The 25,808-nt window shown below is 48.6% G+C and overlaps 1 protein-coding gene and 1 long non-coding RNA gene across 7 annotated transcripts in view; one reads left to right on the top strand and one right to left on the bottom strand.

Moving 5' to 3' along the window:
• Nucleotides 1-25,808, bottom strand: part of Ptpre (protein tyrosine phosphatase, receptor type, E) — a 149,329-nt gene that overhangs the window by 35,746 nt on the left and 87,775 nt on the right. For all 6 annotated transcript variants that reach the window (XM_013503075.1, XM_005402013.2, XM_005402014.2 and 3 more), the window contains 2 exons: nt 6,322-6,440; nt 29-128 (listed from right to left, as the gene is read on the bottom strand). In XM_013503075.1, the coding sequence (XP_013358529.1) occupies nt 29-128; nt 6,322-6,433 (212 nt within the window). In that variant the 5' untranslated portion in view covers nt 6,434-6,440. The remainder of the gene's footprint in view (nt 1-28; nt 129-6,321; nt 6,441-25,808) is intronic.
• On the top strand, nt 6-24,997 carry LOC106146405. Its single transcript, XR_001230829.1, has 4 exons — nt 6-91; nt 3,506-3,622; nt 22,587-22,766; nt 24,734-24,997. It is a non-coding gene; the product is annotated as an uncharacterized LOC106146405 (long non-coding RNA).

The following is a 25,808-nucleotide window of genomic DNA, read 5'->3' as shown; positions in this document are numbered from 1 at the left end:
GCAAAGCAGCGCCCAGGGACACTCCTACCTGAAGAAGTAGGCGGCGAGGAGGAGCAAGAGGAGGAGCAGCAGCATAGGCAACAGCAGCCAGGTGAGCAGCGACTGGGAGGTGTCAGTGTCCGGAGGGCCTACAGGCGGGGGTGGACTGTGAGGACCGGGGCAGGGGCAAAACCCTTCCTCCTGCGCCAGAGCCTCACTTCGTAGTTTGTGAAGTACTCCTACCATCTTGGCCCGCGGTGTCAATAAAGGCACCCCAGGGGAAAAAAAGAGTGATTTTTGTTGCTGTGGACACTGAGGAAGAATCCAGAACTGGGGATGGAGATGGACTTTAATAGGGAAGAACCTTCCTGGCAGTGCAAGGCCCTGTACTTGCTGGCTTAGCTGGGGCGGGAGCCCCAGCATAGGAAAACAGATACATCCTCACCTTTTATCCACCTTCTGGGTCAAGCTTCTTCAGCCAGAGAGAGACACATCCTGGACCTAGTGCTGCAGCCTTGTGGCTGCCCAGGACCTTCTCTGGCTCCATGTGCCCAACTTCTGAAACCACTGGCAATTTCATTGCCACCTACGACCCTGTCTCCTCTCCCCAGCCTTCCCTGCTGCACCCTCCTTATCCCAAAGTTTCTGCCCCAAGGGCCACCATGGCCCCTCCTCCAGGAATTCTGCTTGCTCCTTTCCCTAGCTCCAGGGGATGCTCAGGGGCCCGGGGAGGCACCACAGCCCTGTCATATCCCCAGCACGTCTCACTCCCATATATATTTTGAAGGCTGTGGTACTTGGTCAGGTGTTCAGATCCGTACCAGTTGGGGTGTCTGGGAGAGTCGCTTGGTCCCTCACTTCTGACCTAAACCTGCCACTGCCCACCACAGTTTCCCAGCAGGAGCGGCCTGGCCCGTGGCCCCTGACACCACAGGCCACATCAGGTAGAACCTTGGAGCAAACCCTAGCCCAACCTGATGGGGTGGGCCGGGTACCCATGACTTGACTCTGTCCCTTCTCAGCCCAGTGGAGTCATGCGGTCAGAAAGTGTAGGAGGTCTCCCCTCCCTGCTAGGCACCCACTCTCTCTCCTTTCCTGGGGTTCTGTGGTAGTGAAACTCCCTACTTCTACATAGCCCAGAAGTCGAGCTCTGACTCAGCTTCTGTGCAGGTGGTAGCTAAACTGGCCAGTCTGTGGGGTCCACCTCTCTGGAGAGAGGGGAGCACTAGAGCCTATGCCCTTCTATGTGGGTGGCGGCTGCTTAGCTCAGCCCACTGGGGGAAGGTGGGCCAGGCTGTCTGATTCCCCCGAGGTTCCCAAAGAAGAAATCTACAGAATTACATGAGATTTCTCATTTTAATTATTAGTAATTAATTCAATTTGAATGCAATTTTGAAAAACAGTGTGAGCAAGAGAAGAAAACCCTGAAAGTGCTGGGCTGCTTTTTCCCTGGGTACTAGCTGTACTACCCCTCCCCTCCGTCAGCGCGGGTATCGAGGCATCTGAGAGCCAACTCTTGAGTCACATTCTGGTTCCATTTCAGGCTGATATGGCTCACGCTTGGAAGAGAGAGGGTTGGGCTGGGGGTGGCTCCAGGGTGGTGAGTGGGAAGTTTGGAGCAACCTCCTCCCCAGAGGGCTGACAGGCTGCTGAGTAAACCCATGCACACCTATGTTCACACATTCATGCATATGAACACCTGCAAGTTGTGCATGCATGTGCCTGCTTGCTTACATGGAACCTGCTCCTCAAAATGGAAAGTCATTGGCTGGGCTGTGAGGTGGGGCCTTCAACCACTGGTTCCACATACCTGTCCCTCGACACCCCATGAGCCTCCTGCTGTGGGGAAGCCCTGTGGAAGGGAGGCATGGCCAGCCCAGAAGGAGGAGCAGGGGGGGCAATTGTGGACTGCTCCACCTCTGGAGCCTCCCGGGGAGAGGAAGAGTAGGGTAAAGGACAGGAGAGGAGGAAGGGACAGTAGACGGGGCACAGAGTGAGAAGCTGTGCTCTGGGGCTGAGTAGAGACAGACCCTGGAGGACCCAGCTGTGGGTGGGAGCTTGGGACCAGCTTCCCAGGAAGACGACCCTAGTGTCACTGTGTCTCCTCCCTCCACTTGGTCAGGTACAAGGAAAATAGGATAGAGTATAGAGGCCTCTTGAAAAATGTTCCAACCAGCACAAAAATAAAGAGCAAATGTGCAGCCTCTCCCTGAGTCTTGAGTCTTTCCTTGAGTGAAACTGAGTTAAAATCTTGGAGTATGTCTTTCCCCATATTTTCTTCTATAAAGTTACATTCATAAATATGCAGCTTTGGAAAATAAATGGACATCCTACTCTCATTTCATCTCAGGCTACGAGGATTGTAAAAAGTACCACTATCCTATGAACGATTAAGGCAGAAAAACAAGATACTAATTATAATTGTGAAGAGCTACCAATTTTAAGACAGATCCCAAGATAGCAATGCTACATATGAAAAAACAGATGAGACACACTCTCTGGTAGTCCACAGCTTGTCTTTCTCATCCTGTCTTGGAAAGATTCCACATCAGCATAAATGAGCTTCTAAATCCTGTGTGCTGGCTGCCTAGATTACCACGTTTTGGACAGACTAGGACTGCATGGACAGTTAGGCTGTTTCCACCTTTTTTTCTATTATCTACAATTCTACAACTGGGTCTATATCATTTTTGTGTATCTCACTAGTGCTTCTGTGGGAGAGCTCCTCAAAGGATCTTCTGTGTCCATTGCACACATATTAAACTTTTAATAGAAACTGTCAAGTCGCCCTCCAGAAAGTATGTAACCTCTACACTCATCCTTATGTACAATGGAGCCATTTTCTCTGGGATTTTACCTTTTCATTTTCTTAAGCTGATAGCTATAAGCATAATGCCACTTTAATTTGCATTTCTCTCCTTTCTAGAGGGTTTATCATCTTGTCATAATTAGTGAAGCATAATGAATCAGATACTTTACTTTGCCTGGTCATGTTCTTTACTTATTTTCTTACTGTGTTCTTTTGCATATTAATTTTTAGAAATTCTTCCTATGATGCAAGTAATCACATTTTCATTCATAACTAGTACATACAGAATGTACCTTTAATTCTCTGTATAAAAATGTATCACAATGAATACTGAGTTCATTTGGTCAATGAACAAATAAAATGAGTTCCTGTTACTTTGGCACATTGTGATGATGTGTTAACATCTCAAATGACACATCACACTTCTTTCAGGGGTTCGGTGAAGGCTTAAGGAGCATTTCACACAGCTGGGCTCCCCACCTGCTCAAAGTTCTAGGCCCAGGAGCCCATCTGCACCTTAAAACCAGAAGCTGTGTCACTTTTGGGTGTGCAACCAGCTGCTATCGCTAAGTGCGCTGAGACCCAGAAAAGGCTGTAACGAGGAGTTTCACATTTGCTCCTGTTTTGGGTGTTGAGGTCACATGACAGAGCTCTCTTCCTGAAAGTAGCACCTCCCTGACTGAGGCAGTATTCTAAGCCAATAAATTTTGTTTTCAGAGAAACTAAAAAGCTCCGTCATCCTGCTGGAGACCACAGTGCCAGCTTTCAGAAGAGTTCAAAGTGCTCTGGCAGATCCTGCCGCACCTCTGGGAAACGGCTCCCGGAGGTACACAGGTACAACCTGGCAATCTTCCAGGTGTCCCTAAATGGCCAACCGATCAGCATTGGCAAGGGAAGTCGGGAACCGGGGTTGAATTACTTCGCTGAGTGTTCCAGCAGGTATCAGTCATCAGCCATAGGGATTCGGCATCTGCAGTGTCCCAGGTCTCAGGACATGGCTGTTGACCTGTACCTGGAGAACAGCTCGCAAATGGGGCAGCGTGACGCATAGGGCTAATGTGTGCTGGCAGCTCCTGGGCTTTCCTTTCAGTGACTTTGGGTTTCTCTGGTGTTCCAGTGTGCAGAAGGGGACAGGAGGGCACTTGAGGCTGCTCTCCCAGTTGAGGCCTGCAGCATCAGCCCAGCATAACTCCTTCCCTCCCCTTCAGGCCGATGGGGTGCACTTGAAAGAAATATTATAAAGTCCTTGAGTGGGGTGGGCCTTGAGCCCTAGCTAAATGATACCAATTTTAAATTGCTTTTCCTAACAAATTTTTTCTAGAAGGACACTGATCATTTTGTTTTCTTTAAGCCCTGCAAAGACCCATAATTTTATGGGTCCACTTGACTGGGCCATGGTTGTCTGGACATTCAATCTAATATTATTCTGGTCTGTGTGTCTCTGAGTGTGTCTCTGTGTTTTACTTGGGTGAAAAATTCTGAGCTTGTAGACTGAGTAAAACAAATGTCTCATCCAGAGTGGGTGGGCCTCACCCAATCAGGTGAAGGCCTGGCTAGTAGAAAGTTCTCCTGCTGGACATTCTTCCTACTGTGACAGCTGCTCTTCCTGGTCTCACAGCAGTCTGCTGATTTTTGGAATTAACCTGGGGCATTGCTTTAAAGATTTTGGCCTTACCAGCCTCCATAACTGCACATGCTATTTCCTTATAACAGATATGTATTTATACCTTCTTATAATATATATTTTATAAGCAGAAACATTTCAATTGCTGATAATACATAGACGGTTATACATTTATATCTCTATATATCCGGTTTTCTTTGGGGAACCCTAACGAGTGATAAGCTGACGGGAGAGTCACGTGGTTTGGTGTCCCCCAGTGTCGGGGAGTGGAGTGGGAAGGGGACAGAGCAGGTGCTTGGGGCAGCACCGCACAGGCACTGGGCCTGATGCTGAGGGAGGGATCCGTCCCTGCTGCTTACAGGTTGCCCCCGATGCTGCCACTGGGGGGCGCTGCAGCCACAGAGAGAGTGGCTGTCATAGACAGCTACAAGTCGTAGACTTCCCCCAGGGAATCCTTGTGAACTCCTTGGAACCCTGAACTCACTCACTGGGCGTGGGTTTCCCTGTGTTAGGCACTGTCCAGCAAAATGCTTACGAGGGCCCCAGGCAGATGAGCACCGCCTTGGGGCACAGTCTCTGTGGGCCACACTAGAGGCCAGGGATGAGGAGTGGGGCCTCAGCATTCCGGGGTGTGTTCAAGTGCACGCGCGCCTTATTACCTCCACCTCACAAACGGGACACAAGGCACAGAGCAGCTCAGCGCTCCAGGTCACTCAGCCTGCAGATAGTGGCCAGGGAGCCGTAACCCCAGGCACTGTGATTTTTTTTCCTTCTTCCTTTTCCTTTCCTCCCTTTAACTCTGCATAGTACTACACATTTTACTGAGGTAAAATTTGCATACTATGAAATACACCCACTTTAAGCACCCAAGCCGGTGAGATTTAGTAAATTCACAGTGGGGTACAGCTGTCACCACAGTCCACATTAAGAACATTCCCACATTCCCTTGAGGTTCCTCTGCCTTGTGTGGTCATTCCCATCCGGGGCACTTCGCAGCATGGACTCACATGCCGCATGCTCCTCGGTGACCAACTTGTTCACAGAGCCAGGTCCTGAGGTTCTTCTGTGCCAGTGCGTGTGTATCGATGTGCTCTTTTTTTGGCTAGGCCAGTGCTCTGCCACTGAGTCACATGCCTAGCACTTTCTAAAATTTTGTGTTGAGACAGGGTCTCTCTAAGTTATCCAGGCTGGCCTCAAACTTGTAATTCTCTTGCCTCAGCCTCCCAGAGTGCTGGGATTACAGGTATGTGCACCACACCCAGCTCAGAGGACACTTATTCTCCTTCCTTTTGACTCTTAAATCATACAAAAGGAAGAGCAGAGTAATTATATCCCTAGCGCGTGCCACTGCCCCGACCGTTCTCACCAGGACAGCACAAACTCTGCTCATTTGTAGCTTTATAGCTTTGTCCACATCCTGCCCCCTCTCCCTCTTCTTCAAGTCAGCCTTAGAAATTATAATACATCCCTGAAAGCTCCCACGGGCATCTCTAAAAGATACTCTTTTTATAAAAAAGAAACCTCACCACATTACCAATATAGAATATGGACGGCAGACGTTGCAGCAATATAATTAGAAGCACTAACCATTCATAGCCGCGTCACGTTTCCCCTATCTGTTCCTCAGATGGTTTGAATTGGGTTCTGCACAGTGCTTTTGGGGGATTTTAAAATCTTGTGCTCCCCGCTTCCCTCTCAGGCGGGGGCCCACTGACAGCAAGAGTGTGGACTCAGTCTTGAGCACTCTAAGCTTAGCGCCAGGAAATCCTGAATGCTCAGCTTCCCAGCCTGCCTGTTTACTGACTACACTGAGAAAATCAGCCGCACCTTTCTTGTCTCATTTTACCCACCTTGATCATTCACATCCGGTCCTAGGACACGGCAGTGGGGAAGGTGGCGTCGTCCTTACCTGTGGTCGTGGTGGTCCAGTTGCTCTCTGCGGGGGTGGTCTCGTTGTCCTTGCTGGCCCTGGCAAGTGGCCAGCTAAAACTGGCCAGCAGCAGAGGACAGAAGGGCTCCATGGCAAACCTGCAGGGAGGTGGGGACAGACTCAGAGAAGTCACCCACTGCAGGCCCTGGAGACCCCTGTCCTGTGTGGTGACCAGGATGGGGAGAAGAGCCCAGAACTGCACTCTCTGCTTTCTCAGATCACCTTCCTTCATCTTCACTGCACTGGGGGCTGTAGTCACTGTCACCACTCCGGTGCAAAGGAGGCAGCTCAGAGGTCCAGCGTTGCTGGTGGGTGGTAGGGGCACAGCGGGTACTTGAGCCCAGGCCCTCCCCTCCCCACTCACTGGGATTGCATCCGGATGGCTCACCTGGCATCCTGGAGCCTTTACCATGTGACCCCCACCCTTCCTGCTGGCCTCATCTCCTTTGGACCAATGGCACTTTTCCCACCTAGCAAGGTCTGTACTTTTCACTTTTTCTTGGCCCCTCTCTCACTCTACTGAGCAACTCACTCTTTATGGCCCTGCCTAGAGGCACCCTGGGTCTGGACAGCAGGCTCATGGAGCAGCTTTGGGGCCCCTCCCTGTTTGGCCATGCCAAGCTCCTCTTGCACAGAGCCGCTGTGTGTCTCGGGAAGGGAGGTAAATATTTACTGGGTGTTGGGTGGGTGCAGTGGGGCAGACACAAGTACAGAATGGTTCAACGCAGAAAAAGGCTCTTGCTGGAGACCTTCAGGTGGTCCCTCACAGCCCCCTGGTGCTCCACTTCACTCAAACACATTAGATTATTGTTAGAGGCCACAGTGACTGCTTGGTGATATAGAATCTCTGGCCGGAGGACTCACCGATGAGGGGCTGGGCCATGCTACCTGCCCACTGAGACTGCAGTTGAGGTGTGGGGTCCCATCCACTGAACCTCATCCATAGTCAGCCTTGGTTCTGTCTCCCTTGACAGCACTATCCTGCATGGAGCCTCCCAGGGGGATGCAAATGGACCAGGCTTCAGGACCAAGGGCAACAAACACTTGCTCCCCAGGCTGTTCTCAGGGGTCACAGTAATGTTTGCAGCTGCGGCAAGTGGTGTGAGCATGGAAGAGCCTGCTTCTCAGTAACCGGTACTGTTAAGATGAAAACATTAGGAGCACCTTGTAACAGTTAGCCCAGAGCCACTCCATAGTGGTAGTCACCCCTTTCACAGCTTTCCTCTTTTTTATTTCCAAAACACTCATTTAAGATTTATTTACTTCTTTCTGGTGCTAGGGATCAAACCTGAGCTCTCAGGCATGCTAGACAAGTGGTCTGCCACTGAGCTGCTGCCTTTGCACTTTTCCTTCTTTTTGAGACAAGGTCTTGCTAAGTTGCCTGTGCTGGTTTTGAACTGGTGATTCTCCTTCCTCAGCCTCCCAAGTAGCTAGGATTATAGGAGTGTGCTTTACATCTGGCTCCACACTGTAGGTTTATTAACTAAGTCATATATATGCAAATAGCCTTTCTACCCTGAGTGAGCATCTACTGTGTGTGAGCCCCTTTACGTAGGTATCATCCACACGATACTTCTTCAAGGACTGAGAAACGGGCACCTGGAGGGAGAGGAACTGGCCTAAAGTCGGGATAGAGATTTGAATGAGTGGTAGTTTGAACCCAGGAATGCTAGAGAAAAAGCCTTCCACGTCTTCTGTGCTGCCTTGGCCCTCCCTTGACAGGCAGCTCCGCATGCATCACCACAAGCTGCCTTTATTTTAAGCAAGTCTGTTACTGCAGATTGCCATGATATTTTTAATACATTGGAGGAAATGACAGAGTGATCGAGAAGTATTAATTGACTTAGTACAACTTTAGAGATGCAGAATTCCTGATTGAGACATTTTCTCTCATATCACACATTGATTTGATAACTCTCCTCTCCAAATGCTCTGGGATCCTAGAGGAAGCCAACACCCTTGAGAAAGACAAAGATCGTTTCACTCATCTAATAGATAGGGACGTCTGTAAGAGTTTAGCAGAGCTGCATTTCCCAGTATGGCCAGCAGAGGGCAATAAGCTAGCAGACTTCAAAACCTGCCGCGCCATCTGGAGTCTCGTTTCTTGTCCCACTTATATTCCAAGGCCAGTGATAACTCGCCCGATCATCCCCGACCCTCTCCTTTCAAAGGACTTGCACAAGCTATCTGGAAATCAAAAACACGAATCTGCACAGAAATAATTTTTGAAATTGCCGTTCAATTCATGCTGGATTTTAAGGATTTCTATTTACACAGTATTTGCTGCATGCCTGCCAAATGCTGTGTCTGGTGCATAAAACTTATATGATCTCCAGAAGTGAGATGATCAAAATAGTTTATGCCTAGCAAATCTGACTTTATTTTTACTCCCCTCAAAAGTCACCCAGCTGTCAATGTGATCAGAAATCCATCTTTTTATTCCACTTAGTAGAGTTTTTCAATATTCTTCACTGGGCAGTGAGCAGGGTCAGACTGGAGATACAAAGCTGATTACTGTCTCATCTCTGCCCTACAGCGGCCCACTGGGTGGAAGGACAGCACCCCAGCGGCTTCACTGCAAACTCTGGAGAAGGAGCCACAAGGAATGAAATTGTAGGGGCGATGGTTCATCAAACCTCCACAGAAATGAAGTGCAGAGCAAACACTGTCCAGAACAGAAGGCAGAGGGAGTGATCCATCAGCAGGGCAGGGCCTTGAAGGAAGCCGTTCTACGACTTCCTGTTCAGGCAGCTCCTTGTGTGGTCTGCTGGGACCTCTGTCCTATGGGAGAAGCTGAGATGATGAGGACGCACAGCACAGGGCAGAATGGGGGGGGCGGTTTCCAGTGCCGTGTAAGCAGGTGGCTTAGGCGTGAGAGGCTCATTTCCATCAACAGCTTGCGGGGCTGGGGATTTAGCTCAGCGGCAAAGCGCCTGCCTGGCAAGCGCAAGGTCGTGAGTTTGGTTCCCGGTACCGGAGAAAAGCCAAAAAAAAAAAAAAAAAAAAAAAAAAAATCCATCAACAGCTTGCATTATTAGGTTCACTTGAAGCCCAACTCCTGATGCAGGAAATGCAATTGCTTCAGGAGGATAGGTTTCTATAGAGTGGAGTGTGAAGACGTTGGCTATACGTTATGAGCTGCCCTGAAAGTCTAGAGAGGGAGCCCTGGACATGGTCCTCAGCTTCTGACATGGTGTGGCTGTTTGCTGCCTCTAGAGAGGTCCAGGATCTGAGCAGCAGTGCAGACTCTCAGGCCCAGCCCAGGCTTACTCCATTTTAGGGAGATTCCTGGGTGATGTGTGCAATTCCTGGGGACATTTGACACTAAGACGTAAGCCCCAGGACCTGGGGAAGGAAAAGAGGAAAGAGTGAGAGGGATTTCACAGGCAGGGCCCATGGGAACGTAGTCAGTTCACCCTGGGCTATGAGTGAAGCAGCAGAAGCACTGGGACATCCATCTTGGGAAGTGGAGTGGGAAGGTCCACCATTCATCAGCAGAGACAGGGAGAACGACTCCAGTCTGGGGACAAAGATGATTTTTAGCTTGTGGCATAAAGCAATAATACACGCTACTTTTACCTAGCTCCTATGAAGAAGTGTGATAGGCTATCTGAGGTTCTAAGATAAGTGGCCTCATCAACCATCACAGAAATTCTATGACCAATGTCCTGTCACCCATGGGGTGGAGCTGACAGGGGACGGTGGGACATCCTAGGGGACAATGCTACCATGACTTGCACTGAGGGTCTGGGGCTTGGCCCAGACGGGGTGCTGCAGAAGTGGTGGGAACATCAGGGGTTACTGGGCAAGAGTGGTGACAGCCGAGACTGTGAGTGAAGCAGGCCACTCTGTGTAGGGCAAGAGGATGGAGGGCAGGGTGGGAGCTTGGAAGGCAGCACGCAGGGACAGGGAGGGCAGGAAGCAGCAGGAGCAGATGTGTAAAAGCAGGAGAGGGATTTTCCTGCCCCTCCCGCAGGCTTCCCCTCACTCTGGCTCAAATCATATCCTCTCCCTGGGTGACCCCCTTTTACTTCTTCCCACAGCCTTTGAAACCCAGTGAGTCTGGGACCAGCTTTGTACCTGGAGTTGGGAAAGGTGACTCAGGCTTGGACCTCTCTGGGCAGGCATTGTCTCACATGCCCCCAACCCAGCCCAACTCACAGAGGGTCAGGGGTGGTAGAGAGCGATGGTGCTCAGATGCCAGGGCCCCACCCATGTGTTAGAGAAAGGAGAGACGTGGGGAACAGCGTCTGCGCTCCTGCCAAGGGTGTCACTAAAGACCAGGCACTGCGCACAATGCTGGGACCTGGAATCAGGACCTGCTCTTGCTCCAGCTCTGGCGTTGGGGCCCCAGGGGCTCCCACACAGGGCAGCCCATGACATTCAAGTCAGTCATCACACGGCAACCAGCCAGATTCAGGGTCTGAAGGAAAAGAGCCAGGATGAACAACAGCCAGTCTCATTTCTGCTTCCACAGAATTTGCAACCAAGAGGCAGACGCCCCACAGGTAAATAATCACAGGTGAGCTCACAGGACAAAAAGCACAAGGAAAGCGAAGGCCTCCTGGAGCGGGGCTGTGTGTGCAGCCCCAGTTCCCCTCCTTGCCTTGCTTTCCTGATCCTGCATGAAGATGCTGGAACTGAGAGGTGAGGAGGCTTTTAGGTCACTCTGCCCTGCCGGTGGGTGTGGAGTCCTGGGGACAGCACGGGGCCACCTGTCCACTGGGCTACGGAGGAGCTTCCTTCAGCTGAGACAGCGGCCCCCTGACACCTGTGCACAGAGCCTGGGCCATGTGTGCTGTGTACCTGCCCCCATCTTTCCTGGGAATATAGGTTATGTGCCTTTAAGAGGCAGTTGAGATAGAAAGGGTGGCGAGGCATTCACATGTGGAGACATTCCTAGCCTGGGACAGCAGTAGATTCAAGTCCACCTCCACTGTGGCTCCTTTTGTCATGAAAGGAGCTGACCAGGAGGCAGATGCAGGATGGCCCACATTCCTTAACTGGAGGTGAAGACAGCTCCTGGCTTTTCTGGAGCTTAAAGAAGGTGACTAACCTCTTTCTGGAAAGTTCTGTGATGTGCTGACACATGCTGGCAAAGCTCAGTGGTCTCTAACCCCAAATGTTTGTGCTGTGAATTTCCTGGGAAAGGTGAGACCACCCTGAGTCACTGCCCCGCTTGTTTTGAGCTGGGGAGGTGACAGGTGCATGGTGTGCACTCAGCTTCTCCGTTTCCCCTAAAATACAGGCTCCCCAAGCAGGGCTGCTGCCAGGGGCAGCATCTCCAGGCAGACTAGGCTCTCTCTCTTCTTCTTGCCTATCTGAGCTCCTTCAGGTAGCAGAAAGGGACGAGCGTCACCCCTTTCAGGTGATCTCAGCCTGCTCTGGGGGCTGCCAAGGCCTCTTGATGCACCAAGAAATAACATGAATGCGGACGTGGGCAGTGCCACGAGACCTTCCACAGCACACGCTGCCCCTTTGTCAGTCCCCATATGATGAGCACACTCAGTCCCACGTGTCTCCATCAGGGAGGACAGTGAGGGGTGAGGGTTGAGCCCCACTCTTTTTACCTACTACACACCCCAAGAGCAAGAAGTCCTTAGCTTTGACAAGGATGATGACAAACAGAGGATAAATGTTCCCAGACAGCAGACAAGTGCTTCCTGTCACCTACAGCCCAGGGTTTCCCTCTGATGTGCATCCCCCAAGGTGCTGGTCACCTGGGGCTGATTTCTGGGGTGCTGGGTGCCTTTCCATCCACAGGCAGCAGCCTGACACAGGCAGCCAAGAGCAGATGGGAAAGACAGTGCCAATTTCCTGAAATAATTGTTAATGATACAAGCCAGGCTTTTTGGATCTCTGGCTGGTTACCAGGCTCCCAGCTTTCATCTCAGCAGCTCCTAAAGCACTCTCTACAAAGGAGGCACTAGGCTGAGCCTGATCCACAGGTGAGACACTGCAGCTGGGGATGAGACTCTGCATCTAATGCCCTTATACCTGTTTCCTATGAGATTATGACAACCTGTAAAGGAAGATTGTTATTTCTCAATGCACAGAGGAAAAATAAAGCAACATGTTTTCATGGTAAGGGACAAATAGAATTCAGACATTTCCCCAGTTACAGGTGTGAATATATTTATGTGAATGAAAGATTAATAATAAAAAACACCTCTTAACAGTGACAGTGTAGATTCAGCATGTTTCAGATGTAGGCACAGTGACCCTACCTCATTGGAGAAGAATTTGCTTGTTAAAAAGAAGACACAAAAGTGGGCTTTTTATCTTACTGGGTGAAGGGTGGAACTTAATTGCTTTTGAACCAAGGCAACTGCGTATGTCTAAATGGAAAATCACAGGGACGTCAAGGAGGAGACTGCAGAGAAAAGTCCATGCACTAAGGAAGAAAATGAATAAGAAAGAAAGAAAGAAAAAAAAATACCAGGTAGTGTGACAGGAGAATGAGAGGGCTGGTGGCATCTCAGGAGACCTGGCCAAATGCCACTGGGCAGGAATCTGCACTTTCCCACAATGTCCTCCAGAGCTCAGATGGGGAACCAAGTGTGCCTGCACCAGCATGAGCAGAGCTACCAGATGGGTAGTGTCCCTTTACCTCCTTCACTGAAGATGGACAAGGTAGAAATTGGGTAGTGCCTGGCTGGGAGAAAGGACAGATGAATGGAAGGAGCAAATGAAGACAGGAGTGAGGGAAGACCTGCCTGTGCTGGCCGGCAAAGGCACCAGAGAGGGAGGTGCCACCTCTGCCCTTCACTGATGGGCAGATGGTGACAGGGTGGTCCGAGATGAGGAGGTCCTTGCCCACTGCATTTGGGTCCCTGTGCAGAGATGCACTGGTGTCTCAGTTACTTTTCTCTCTCTCTTGTTGCTGAGACAAAATACCTGATGCCCAAAACTAAGGAAGGGAAGGTTTATTTAGTTTACAGTTTGTGGAAGTTACAGTTCATACTTGGCTGGCTCCAAGGCAGAGCGGCACATGGCAGAGGGCAATAGCTCATGGCGGCTGAAGACAGCAAAAGTAACAACAGCAAAAAGGGAGGAGCGGCAGGCAGCCTCTTTTTCTCCCTTACATTGTATGTAAATTACCTGCGGGGGTGGGCGGCACTCCCATCCATAATTCAAACCCTGGACCATGAATCAATCAGAAATTCTAGGAGCCTGCCCCATGACTGCATGAGACTCTGTGGGGACACGCAGACACAAGCCATAGCAAATGGGAGGAGGAAGTGCCATGCTCTTTCTGCAGCCCGAAGACCATTCGGGGCCAGGCGGGCTCAGATCAAATAGCTGCCCACTGTGCACACAATCCCTGTGGGCCAGGGCTAAGTCCTCTTGGGGTTCCCTTGAGTTAGTTGGAGGAATTCTAAAGGTCAGGGAAATGGATGCTGAGCACATCCCGGGAGGCTGTACCTTCAGAAGTACTTGGTGTTGTGGCCAGTGGGAGATGTTCAGAGACACAAATCTTTGCCTCGTCCCCAACACAGAGCCAGGTGTGTTCAGAGATAGCTGAGGTCCCAGGAAACACGGGACACCCTGGGAAAGGGGCTGATCAGGAGGACACCAGTGAGCAGGTTGGGGCTTTGCATCTGGGGAGTTATTGGAAGAGGAGGAGCTGCCTACAAAGCTACAGAGGCTGGAGGGGACACTCAGGAGGGGACAGAGGTCAAACCTGCACTCTCTACTGGACTCTTGACCATGCAGATACCAACGTGAGCTTACTGCTCTGTCTAGTGGGGCAGAAAAAGCTATTGCTCTCCTATACTCCCCTGCCTATGTGCTGACTTTCCCTCTGCACAGATGGCAGCTCCTAGAGCGAAAAAAGCAGCAGCGCTAAAGGCTGGGACAGAGAAGCCCACATGCTGTGTCCTTGCTTGGAAGTTATGACCCCAAGCTTCTTCCCTGACAAGGACAGAGTAACAGAAAGCAGCAATTTGGTGTCAAAGGATTGAGGGAGTCCAATCTGCTATGCCTAAGCACCATCATGTTTTGCAATTCATTTCATGGCTCTCTTACAAGCACACAGTTAAAGACCTATGTGAACATTTGTGATTTATACACTGACCTTGATTTCACTATAGAACTAAAAACGAAGTCTGGCATGGTGGTGCATGCCTGTATTCCCAGCACTCTGGATTGCAAGTTCGAGCTCAACCTGGGTAACTTACTGTCTTAGTGAGACCATGTCTCAAAAAAGGGGTTGGGGAGTTCTGGGAGTATAGCTCCATGTGAAGGCTGTAGGTTCAATCCTTAGTTCCACAAAGCAAAAAAAAACACACAATAAAATTTTCAAGTCTCAGTGTATCCCAGCCCTTGGCACATGGGTCCACTCTGGGCTTCTACTGGGCAGGGCCAAAGGCTCAGAGGTTCAAAAGCGATGGGCCTCCCGAGGACAGAGCAATGCTTGATCCGGGTCAGTGGGAAGGACCTGTAAATATGCTGGCTTGTCAGAACATTGGTTAGGAATAATTTCAATTTCCTATGTGGCATTTACTAATTTGCATAATTCTAATTATGCAACGTGCCGTCTTAAAGATGAATAAAACGTGAAGAGCTTGTTCTGTGAGAATTAAGTCTTTCTCCTTTTCATACAGAAAACAGGATCACAGAGAGCTGAAGACACAAGTAGTTCTCTGAAAAGCAATTTTTCAAGGACCTTAAAGCCATACTTGAATTCATTTAACGAGCAACCAACAAAACCTCTGACCAATTACCAGTTCAGAAAATATGAGGTTTACAGTGTTTCTTTTCCAGAACTGGGACAGAAGGAAGGCATGTATAGACTTTACTGGATAAATTTTCCTTATAGAAGAAAATCATTATTCTTGTCTTGAAGCCAGGAAGTCCCTAAAAACCAACAAATGGTAACTCTACACAGGAGGGGAGGGGTAAGACCAATGAATTGGGGATGAGAGAAAAAGGTTTTGTTGCCTAATCTCAATATTATGAACAATATATAACTTCTAGCAGTTTTTCATGAGCTTCAAAAATTAACAATGACTAGTCTTTCCTGCCATTGTAGTAACTATTAGCTGTTATTTCAAATAAGATATAATGTCACTGAATCCCTTATTCATTAAAAATTATCATGTAAGCAGGAGTGAGATAATTCTATCGAGAATAGTCTTTGGTTCTTCCCTAAATCAAATTATTACTGCAGATAGACTATTTATGATTAGGGGCAAAATGTCCTGAAGACAGCAAGTTTAACCTCCACAAAGATAGGTAAATGACAATGAATAGACACACCGAGAACATCCCCTCAATGCCCTCTCCGTCTTTGTCACTCGCTCAATCATGGCTCTAATGGAGGGCACTGTCAATTTGTATAAAGTAAATGTGAACGGTGACCTTTACTCGCTGGGAAAGGCACTTGAGTTGGTTCTCATTCTCATCATTATTGTATCTTCATATTAATGATCATGTTCAGGTGTCACAGCCTGTCAAAGTTAGCACAATGTGAAGGGTGACTTTGGAGCAGTGGTAGTTTCTTTCCAATTCAGCGTCACCTCTGGGACCTTGTCCCTGCTGCTCTCCCAGGTAGGCATCCTACTCACTCCCATGCCCTCAACATTTCACTGGCCTTTTGGGACTCTTTCTGCCACCAACCCCAGGATTTCCTGCTGTTACCACGTCAGCCCTCGGCACTGCATGGCTCATCTTGGCTGTCAGTGACAGCTGCCTGTCCATCTGCTGCTCCCTGGAGCTCCCTGCTCCTCCTCTCTGAACTTGAACGTGAACTCCTATGATTCAGAGCCATCTCAGTCTTGCATTTCCTGCAGGGCTTGCTGGAGGGGGAAGGCAGAGTTGTAGCAGCAAGCAGTAAAATCATAGGGTATTGCCAGAAGATGGGAGTGTGTGTCTCTGGCCGGGGACCACAGCTTGGGGTGGGGGTAGGACAAGCTTCTGGAACTGCTGTGCTTCCTTCTCTGGACCTGCACTTCACAAGAGCCCCCCAAATGCCCAGTGGAACTGTGGGCTCCCACTCACAGGTGCGGAAAGGTGTGGAAGGCATATGCTCTATTTTTCTGAAAGCCTAGAGGTAGTCCTTGCCCCGTACTGTGTCTTTACTGGCATCAACCCAGGTCCTGCCCATGAAAGAGGCCTGTACATCAGGGAGCAGGACACTGGCTGTACCTGGGGACCTGGGTATTGCTGCCGCAGGACAGCCTGTGCTCAGGGGTGGTATTTGGAGAGCTCCCCAGGGCTTCACAATATGGGACAGCTACTTTTGGTGAGTCAGGTGAAGATAACTTCTACTTTTGTGGCTTTCATTTGACTTTTCTGGACTATAAATCAATTTATGATGTCCTTCAAATAGGGCCCATAAAAATCCAGCGCTACCGTCATTACTTCCGGGGGAGGTGCTGCAGCAGGAAAACAAATTGATGTTCCCCAGTTTGGAGACTTAGAAGAGCCTTGCTGCAGTGGTGGGTAATTTGTCCCAGCTCCTGTGCTCACTGGCTGGGCACACAGCTCCCCAAATGAATGGCTCAATAACTGGATGCAGAGTCTAGGATCATTCCTCAAAGAGGAGGATTTGAGGACTGATTTTACTCAAAATCAAAGCCTTGTGAAAGGCATATAAAACGGTCATTGAAGTTGAAGAAAGAGGCATGAACATTTACTAAAGCAGCTACATGTGAAGCAGGTGGTGGATGGGGAAAGAAACTTGGAACTCTGAAAGCATTTTTTGTGGGCTTTCCCACTTCTTTGATTCACAGGAAACCCCCTGGGTCCTGCTGCTGGTTCAGGTGAGACTCTGGGGTGCAGTCCAACAGCAGGAAATCTCAGTGTGACTCTGACTAACGAGTGGGGCAGGACTTCGACCACTTAATGCCCTCCTTGGCTCTGGAGGGCATTGCACATTTTGGTGGGCTGAAGACAGGAGTTTGACCATCTTCTGAGTCTCTGATTGTGCTAATCTGGGCGAAGACTGTATCTCTTGGGTACCCACTCCCAGGGAGTGGGGAGGTTGGCAAGGGCAACAGGGTGAGCAAGTGATTTAGAGGTTGCTCATTGCTGCTGAATGAGGTTCAAGACATTCAACAGAAAAGAGCCCTGCTTTGTCCTTGAGAGCTAGTTATATCCGACATGACTACTGTCCTTCAGAGTTGGTTAAATCCAATCTGACTCAATTCAGTGGGCATCTTCCAAGCACACAGGATTGGCTCAGTGCTAAGGAAGTTCCCAGGGTTTCTGATGACCCCTCTTTGCTTCAAGAAAGCCACATTCTCTTCAGAGGCCAGCACAGTGCAAGAGGATTGTATGCCCTCTACATCTTGAAAGGCAGGATCCCATTCCCTTTAATAGCTGCATGGACATACATAAATATTCTCCTTGAGTTTACAGTTCTACCCAGAAAAAAAAGGCAATGTATATGCTGGAATGTTTTTAGTATAAATTGAGAAAGGGATTGTGTTTCAGATTTATTTAGTGCTCTAAATTCTGAAACCCCAATATCTACAGCCACAGGAAAACCAGGCAGTTGTGCCTGTTCGTTTTCTGTTGAAACGTCCTTATGTAGCTGCAGTTGTTAACTGTGATACATCAAGTTGACTACAGTAAGAAATGTCTAGCAGAAATTTCTAGAGATCGGGTTGTTCTTAAGAAGAGTGGGTGTTGCCCTCATTTCTGGGAGAGCCAATGTGGCCTCCACTCCACTCCATCCCTGGCAGCGTCTCCCCACCAATCTCTTCCCTCACACAGTCCAGGTGGGTGGACACCTGGTCACAGGATCTGGGTTTGAAGTGGCCCTCTGAATGCGGAGGGTCCAACTGTTCCACCCCCAGGACCCTCACTCAGCACTCCAATTAACCAGTCTGAAAATGGAATTCAGATGGAGAAGCCTGATTATTTTTTTTCTGACTCAAAGCAACAGGTTTAGTAATTCCAAGTGAAATACCTCCTTTTCAGGCCATCACTATACATAGTTGTGGGAGGATTTTAATTTGGTTCAGTCTCCCTTAATATACTGCAGATACATAGATTTTAATCTTCTTTTATTAAAAATAAATCCACCTTCCTTGCCTGGGTCTCTTGTGTAAATATCTAATTAGGGCAAATGCTTGGCCTAGCCCAACAGGGGTGTGTCGATGTCCCTCAAGAAGAAACTGGCTTCAAAGAATTGCCCCCCTGTTCTGAGGAATGCTAATTGGGCCAAATAGGGTACATGAATTATTTATAAATGCTTCTCTCATTATCTAGAAGAAAACTGACCCCAAATTGCAACTAAGAAAGAATTCTGCCTACCTTGTAATTCAGAGAAGCTGTTTTCTTTTAGGCCTTCTCTGGACCCCCCAACCATGTGGCCATGGAGAATTTTACTGGTGCCTGAAGGGACACCAAGTGCCAGAGCCCTACCTAGTCCCTACTTAGTTGACTAAGGCAATGCATCTCATGTTTCCTGATAATCTGTGAGTGGGAAGGTGACTTCCCTTCAACCTAGCCTGAATGCTCCCTGGATAAAAATGCAAATTGGTACTCCAGGACCCATTGGGTGGCATGGATACTATGTGTTGAGCAGTTTCACTGCCCCTCATCTGCTCCTGGGCCATGTGGAAAGGGGAATGACGATCCTCTTCTACAGTCAAGATAGCCACAATCCAGAGAGGAAAAACCCTTCAGCTCATGTCTCACATCTAGTAAACAGCAGAGACAGAGTCACATCCAGTCTTATCTCAGTAAACCTTTCATCTATTCCACCACTCAACTGTTCAAGGCACCTACTATGCCCAAAGATGAACCAAACAACAGAGCCCTGCCCTCAGAAACCTTTCTTTACATGAGCAGTCAGTTCAGGCTGCTATAAGAAATGGTCTCTGTTGTTTGTAAACAACAAAAATTTCTCACAGTTCTGGGGGCTACTAAGTCCAAGATCAAGGTAGCAATAGACTCAGTGTTGGAAGGATTGCTTCCCAGTTTATAGATGATGCTGTCCCTTACTACTGACTTCTGTGAAAGTCCTTTATACCTCTGGCCCCTAGCGGTGCTCAAACATAAGATTCTCAGGCTGAGGTTGTGGCTCAGTGGTAGAACGCTTGCCTAGCTTATGCAAGGCCAGGATTTGATTGTAACACACACACGCACACATACACACATTCTCCACCTGTTTAAGGGTTATCCCAACAGGATTCCAAACAGAAATCCTACCTGCCACTTATTTTGACTGTACAAACTGCACAGATTGAGATCTGCAGGGCAGCTCAGATTCTTCTACTCAGAATTTCGGGGGAGGATATTCTCTTTGCTGCTCTGCTCTCAGCCCACTACTTGTTTTCCATGTGGGAAGGTTATACACTTTAAATTATGTACTTCCAGGGTTACATGTTTCTTTATTGATGCTCTGTTGGTAAACTATAATCAACACCATATAATTATGGAAAATTATAACAGCATCACAGCAGCAAACCAAACAGCTACCCTTTGGGAATATTAATAGATAGATACTCTTCTCTTTAATAGAAAATTCATATCAACTTCATAAAATGTTTTGCTCTCACACTGGGAAACGTTACGGCATTCATGAATTTTTAAAGAAATGCTGATTGTATGACCAGGAGGCGGTAATAGAGATTTGTTTATTTATTCAACAAATACTGGGTGTCCACTAGACATGGAATACAGAAGAAGCCTGGTTTAATTGAAAAGATCAGACAAACATGCCACCCTCAAAGGATTTCTACTCTAACTGGGAGGCCATGCTTCCGTGAAAAAGACTTCAGTGGGCTCAAGGGGGCATGGAGAGTGGCTGGAGGCAAATTACTAGAAAGTTTCCTCTGTTCCATGCATTGACATAGATGCCCTGGCTGCTGGAGAAGCCACAGGGACCACACCCCACCTTTGCTCTCCCAACATTCCCATAAACAGGAAATACCTCTTCCACACCTTGTAAGAGGTAGGTGCACCTTAATGGCTTTGGATCTGAGGAGAGACCCAGATGGTCACTTGCATGGCTGTCAGAGGAAAGCTGACATCGGGCTTCCTTCCAGAGGTTGGGGACCCTCACTGTTACTGCCTTGGGGAAGAGCTTTACCTAGGATGTTTTGGCAAAGCAAGAGTAGAAGATACCAATGGACATTACACTGCTTTGAACTCACGGAGATCCTGGGTCTGATCTCACACATGGATGGAGCAGCTTGGTCTGCTGGTCAGAAAGCTGTTGGACTCCTGTGTGACCACCATGTCAGAGCTGCTTCTGAGCACTTTATTGTCCTGAAATCACCCGATGACTCACTAGGAGGCTCCCAAGAGAGCCAGCTCACTTAAAGGAACAACATAGGAAACAAGTGAACGGGACTCACACTGGGTTCTCTACCTGTCACTCAATAGTTTGCCTGGCTCTGAGATTTTCCTCCTTTGTGATCTGGGTCACAGCGCCACCTTTAGGATGGGCGGGGACGTGACAGTGGCAGCATATGCGGTGCAGTCTGGCTACCACCCCTGTCCTGGCACGATGGAGGTACCCAGAGTAAGGAGGCACTTCCTAGGGCTGGGGTCCAGGTTGCTCACCATGCAATGGGGCAGACACACATTTAGTTAACAAACATGGTGAATGTTAAAGAGGAAGCAGAGTGACAGGGCAACCAAACAGGAATTTCAAATGACTGCAATACTACTATTTCACATTTGCTGGGATCAATTTAGCACATGAATTTGGAAATATCAAAGATGCAGGAGGAGTGGTGGCAGCGTAGGCAGGAGGGCGCGCACGGGGCAGGGGGTCCCGGCGCCTGCGTCGCTTTTGAAACCTGAGTTTGGTGTCATAAGCCACCAGCAGATGGCGCCATCAGGGAAGAGACAGAAGCATCCCCAGGCTGCTACAGAGACCCTAATTCAGCGTCTCCTTCATCGGAACCCTCTCACTAACCAGCACCTTCCAGGGTCACTCCAGAAACGTGGTTCTGGCCCCTGCACTCGTCCGAATAACCACTGAGCCAATGCCCCTGACAAACATCATTCTCAAGCCCCTTTCTGCTCTCTGTGCACGTACTCCGTTGAAGCAATTAATTAGGAACGAACATTATAGGATGCACCTGGATTCTCCTGAATGGACAACCCCACACCCACTCCCCTCCACCCCGCGATTCCATTCCCTAATCCATGGTTCTGATCTCTGTCCCTCAGTCAAGCAACCTAACAACTGAGTGGGAGTCCTTTGCCAGAAATGAGGGAAATTATCCATCAAGTAGTATGCGATGTTCAGGAAACTGGCTTTCTTCCCACAGCATTGATTCTTCCCTACACATTAAAATTAATTATTCTGGAGACTATAACTCAAAGCATGTACACATCAAGGAGGCCCTAATGGCAGAAGTGGCAAGGCACAAAGCAGGGGGGCTCTCGGGACACCCGCCTTTTGGCTGCCTTCATGTAAGAGGTCAGCTACCAGCTATTTAATAAACCCACTGATGACAACTGCTGCATTTGACATTTTGTCTGGGCTGCAAAGTTAGAAAGAATGAGTAAGGAAGGAGAGAGAGAAAGAGGCACAGAGCGCACGGAGGAAGGGAGAGGGCCTTGGTTCAGGGCAGCAAGGCTTTTCCCTGATGTAAGGATTGTGCCTATGCTCCAGTCAGGAAAATGTCCATTTCCCCAAACGAAATCTTCTCTGTGCTCGCAGGCAGAGCTGGGCACACAGCAAAAGCCTGGCTTCCAAATTCCTTGGCTCTGCCATTCTCCAACACTGAGACCTCAGGTAAGGCGTGTCATTTAGGAAATGGGGACTCATCTGTAGGGCAAAAACAGTGGAAGCCTTGCATGAGGAAGGCCAGATGTGAAGAAATACTGCAAAACTGCTAGGGAGTGTAGGCTGGAGGTATGAAAGGACTTGCAAAATGAATAAGTGAGTGAGTGAATGAATGAATGAGTGAATGCATGACTCTACCCGTCACTGTGGCACGCTCTATAAACGCAGTGACCCCTCTTGTCTGTTTACCCTGGTCTGCCTCAGTTCATGGCTGTTGCTTAGTGAAGCTGTAAACCATATCCTCTCCCTCTCTCTTGAAAGTGTCAGGGCTCAGGAGGTCAATCACATGTCCACCTGACCAGAGGCTACTGGAGGAGAGGAAGCTATCGCACAAAAATGGGAGAGAAATTTTGCTGTCTTTGTATGAAACCCAACAGAACAGTGCTAAATAAATCCCCCCATTTCCATAATGACATTTAGACAACTAAAATATCGAGGAATCCCAAATTTAGAGCTCGAAATTATTGAATTTTTTTTTCCACAGTCATTCTGATCACAGCTGCTGTCCCTGCAGAGTGAATATGGGAAAGACCCTGTGTCACAAGGCAAGATGGCCTGAGTTCCAGCGCATTAACTGAATGACCTTGGGCCAGCTGTCCCCATCTTTGTGTTTGTAAAATGAGGAGAGCAGTAACCTGGTATGCTGACGGGGAAAGTCCTTTGGGTAAGAAGAAAGACTCAAGCAGCGTCTGGCCCACAGAGGCCTCCTGAAATCAACTTGCTCTTAACTCAGGGAAAGATTCCTGGTTTCTCAGGAAGAAACCCAACATCGAGTTTCCCCTGCTGTTGATATTTACCTTCCTGAAGTGTAAATAAATGTTTTAAAATATGTTCAGCTCAAAGGCAAATAAGACGGCACCAGAACCCATTTTATTTTTCTTTCTATATGCTGGTGCTCTGCATAGAAAACCTAAAGAGGACCTCAGTTTTCCTTCCCAAATATACAACTCCCAGACCTAGCAGGGGACTGGACAGGGAGGCCCCACCTGGACGCAGGACCACCTGGACACTAGGAGGAAGGGTGCTTCTGATGGCCTGTGATGACAGGACCATGTCATGGGCGAGCGACACTGTGGTTGATCTCAGAGCCTCAGTTCCTAAGCATTTCCAGCCTGGGAAGTCTCCCTCTTGTAGCTCTGCAGGGAACAAAGTGTCCCCATGCCAGCCAGATCAGAGTGCTGCCCTTTGTCTTCTCTGTCGCCCCTGCATAGTAGTAGAAGACTTTCACCACGCCTGCTGTATCACTGAGGATACTGAGTAGCCTACCCAAGGCCGCTCAGCAGCTAACAAGACAGAGCCTGAATTTGAAGTCAGGAGTCTGAAAACACCTAGAGCTCAGAAAATCACATTTCTTCAGAACCGGGCATTCCCCTGAAACACTGCTTGATTTTAGCAGTAGGAATATGTTGGGGGCATAGGACTTTTCTACACAGACAGACATTTCATTTCAGGACAAATGGACACACAGTTTGTAAATTCTCCAAATTCACTGAAAATATTTACTTTGATTTCTCCTTCAACGCCCCCAAACTTATCCCTCGATTATTTTGGTACCAACCGATGTTAGCATTTTGTGGGTTTGGGATTGTAAATATCTGCACTCAGAGCTTCCTTTATCCTGGTCTACCTGGAAAAGGCCTTCATATCCTTAAAATAGGTGCTTAATAAATATTTGTTCAGTGAGTGAATGAAATCACCAAAAGGTTTACAAAAAAAGACCAAACCTGAGCTTCGTTTTTTCCCTAACAAATGTCTCTATAAACATGCCGCTGCATCTCCTCAAATATTTATGAACAACGAGTCACAGAATACTCCATTCTTTGAGATAGAATTCCTTGGTCTCTTAAGAAAAGGAAGAAAGACAAGAAACCTCAAAGGAAGTAAATGTCACGGTCTGCTAGAAAGTCAGGTAACAGGAAAAGAGGAAGCAGGCTGTGAGCATTGGTTTGTTTGTTCAATTGTGTTTGGCAATGTTCAGGTCAGATTGGGGTGGACCCTGGGAGAGTGGGGAGGCTGGGCGGAGCTGTGTCAGACTCAAGTCTCCGTGGCACAAACTCCATTCATTTGCAATTCCTTGCAGATGAGGAGAGAGAGCACGGGGGCAGAGTCCTGATCTCGTTCTTGTGGAAATCAGTTTTTCCTGGAACTTGACACAACTTGGGGGCTTGGGAAGGTCTCATCTGAGAGTCACAGCACAGGCTTTCTTCCTTCCTTCACAACTACCTTCCCCCAGAGTTAGCCAGTCAGTCTCTCTGCTGCATCCCAGGCCTGGTGAAGAAGGCCACAAAAATAAAGGACATGAGCCTCGCACTCTGATGCCCTCCAGCTTTACAGGGTTAAGTTTTTGATAAAGATGAAACTGTGCGAAGAGGGCTTAAATATTGCCAGATCTGTTATATTCAGTTAGAAATGAAAACAATTTAGCAAGCTGGAAACACTGTGAACCTCTGCCTCTTGAATTCCACTTAGTCCAGACAGGAGGAAACAGCTTTAAATTAAACAGTGATTTTCACGCCGAAGTTAGTCACATACCTATGTGACACCAGAAGTTGATTATGTATAGAATTATGTGCTCAGATTTAATCATGCTTCTGAAAAGCCACTTCCTATTCTGTCTGTGAAATCCCCCAGGGACCCTGGCAGTGCAGACTCCGATCAAGGTTGCAGCTCCAGAGTGGAGGTGGATACACCAGGTTGCTCTTAGAATCCTCCTGGGTGAAGTGATACCTCTGAGAATGTCATGGAAGAGGATGGAGAGCCAACTTGCAAGGATCGTGCACGGACCAGAGTCTTGCGATTCATGTCCACCTGTAACTTCAGGATGTGGCCTTATTTGGATATAGGGAATCTTTGTGTGTGTGTGTGTGTGTGTGTGTGTGTGTGTGTGTGTGTGTGTGTGTGTGTGTGAGAGAGAGAGAGAGAGAGAGAGAGAGAGAGAGAGAGAGAGAGACTGAGACTGAGGATCTACATCTCCAGCCCTTTTTATCTGTATTTTTTTATTTTGAGACAAGGACTTGCTAAGCAGCCCAGGTGGGACTTGAGCATTTGATCCACCTGCCTCAGCCTCTCTCAGGGCTGGGATTACAGATGTGAGCCACTGTGCCCAGCTTATAGAAACCCTTGAACTGTCATAAGCTAAGGTGAGGTCAGGATGAATAGGGTGGGTTCTAAGTGCAATAATCTGTGTCTGCATAAAAAGGGGAAGGGGCACACAGTCTTGCCAAAGAGAGGCAGGCAGAGGCAGAGTCTGCAGTGACACTGCCACCGGCCCAGGAAAACCAAGGATTGTCAGGAGCCATCAGGAGAGGAGGATGGACCCTCCTCGAGAGCCTTCCATGGAAGCCCTGCCCTGCAGGAGACCTACAGCCTCTAGAACTGTGAGAGGATAGATTTCCGCTGGTTCAAGCCACCATGTCTGTGGTAATTTCTTACAGCTACAAGAAACTAGCACACATGCTGAACTATAACAACTGCAAAGAGGACCCTTAAATGCCTTTTGCTTCTTGCTGGTTCATCTTGCTTTTTGTTGGCCATGGTTCCTTCCACATCCACTTAGACCTTCCTCATCTCTCATGTCCATGTTTCACTGAGACCTGCCGTGTCCTTCTCTCAATCCACCTTCACAGACTCTTTTCCTTTCTTCCTTCTCTTCAGCCTTGACGTTCAAGGCCCCTTTGCCTCCCCAGCAGAGGGGGCTTGGTTAGCT

The sequence above is a fragment of the Chinchilla lanigera genome, unplaced genomic scaffold (assembly GCF_000276665.1).
Source record: "Chinchilla lanigera isolate Chin_1 unplaced genomic scaffold, ChiLan1.0 scaffold00076, whole genome shotgun sequence".
NCBI classification, from domain to species: domain Eukaryota; kingdom Metazoa; phylum Chordata; class Mammalia; order Rodentia; family Chinchillidae; genus Chinchilla; species Chinchilla lanigera.
This window is presented reverse-complemented; position numbering and strand designations above follow the sequence as displayed.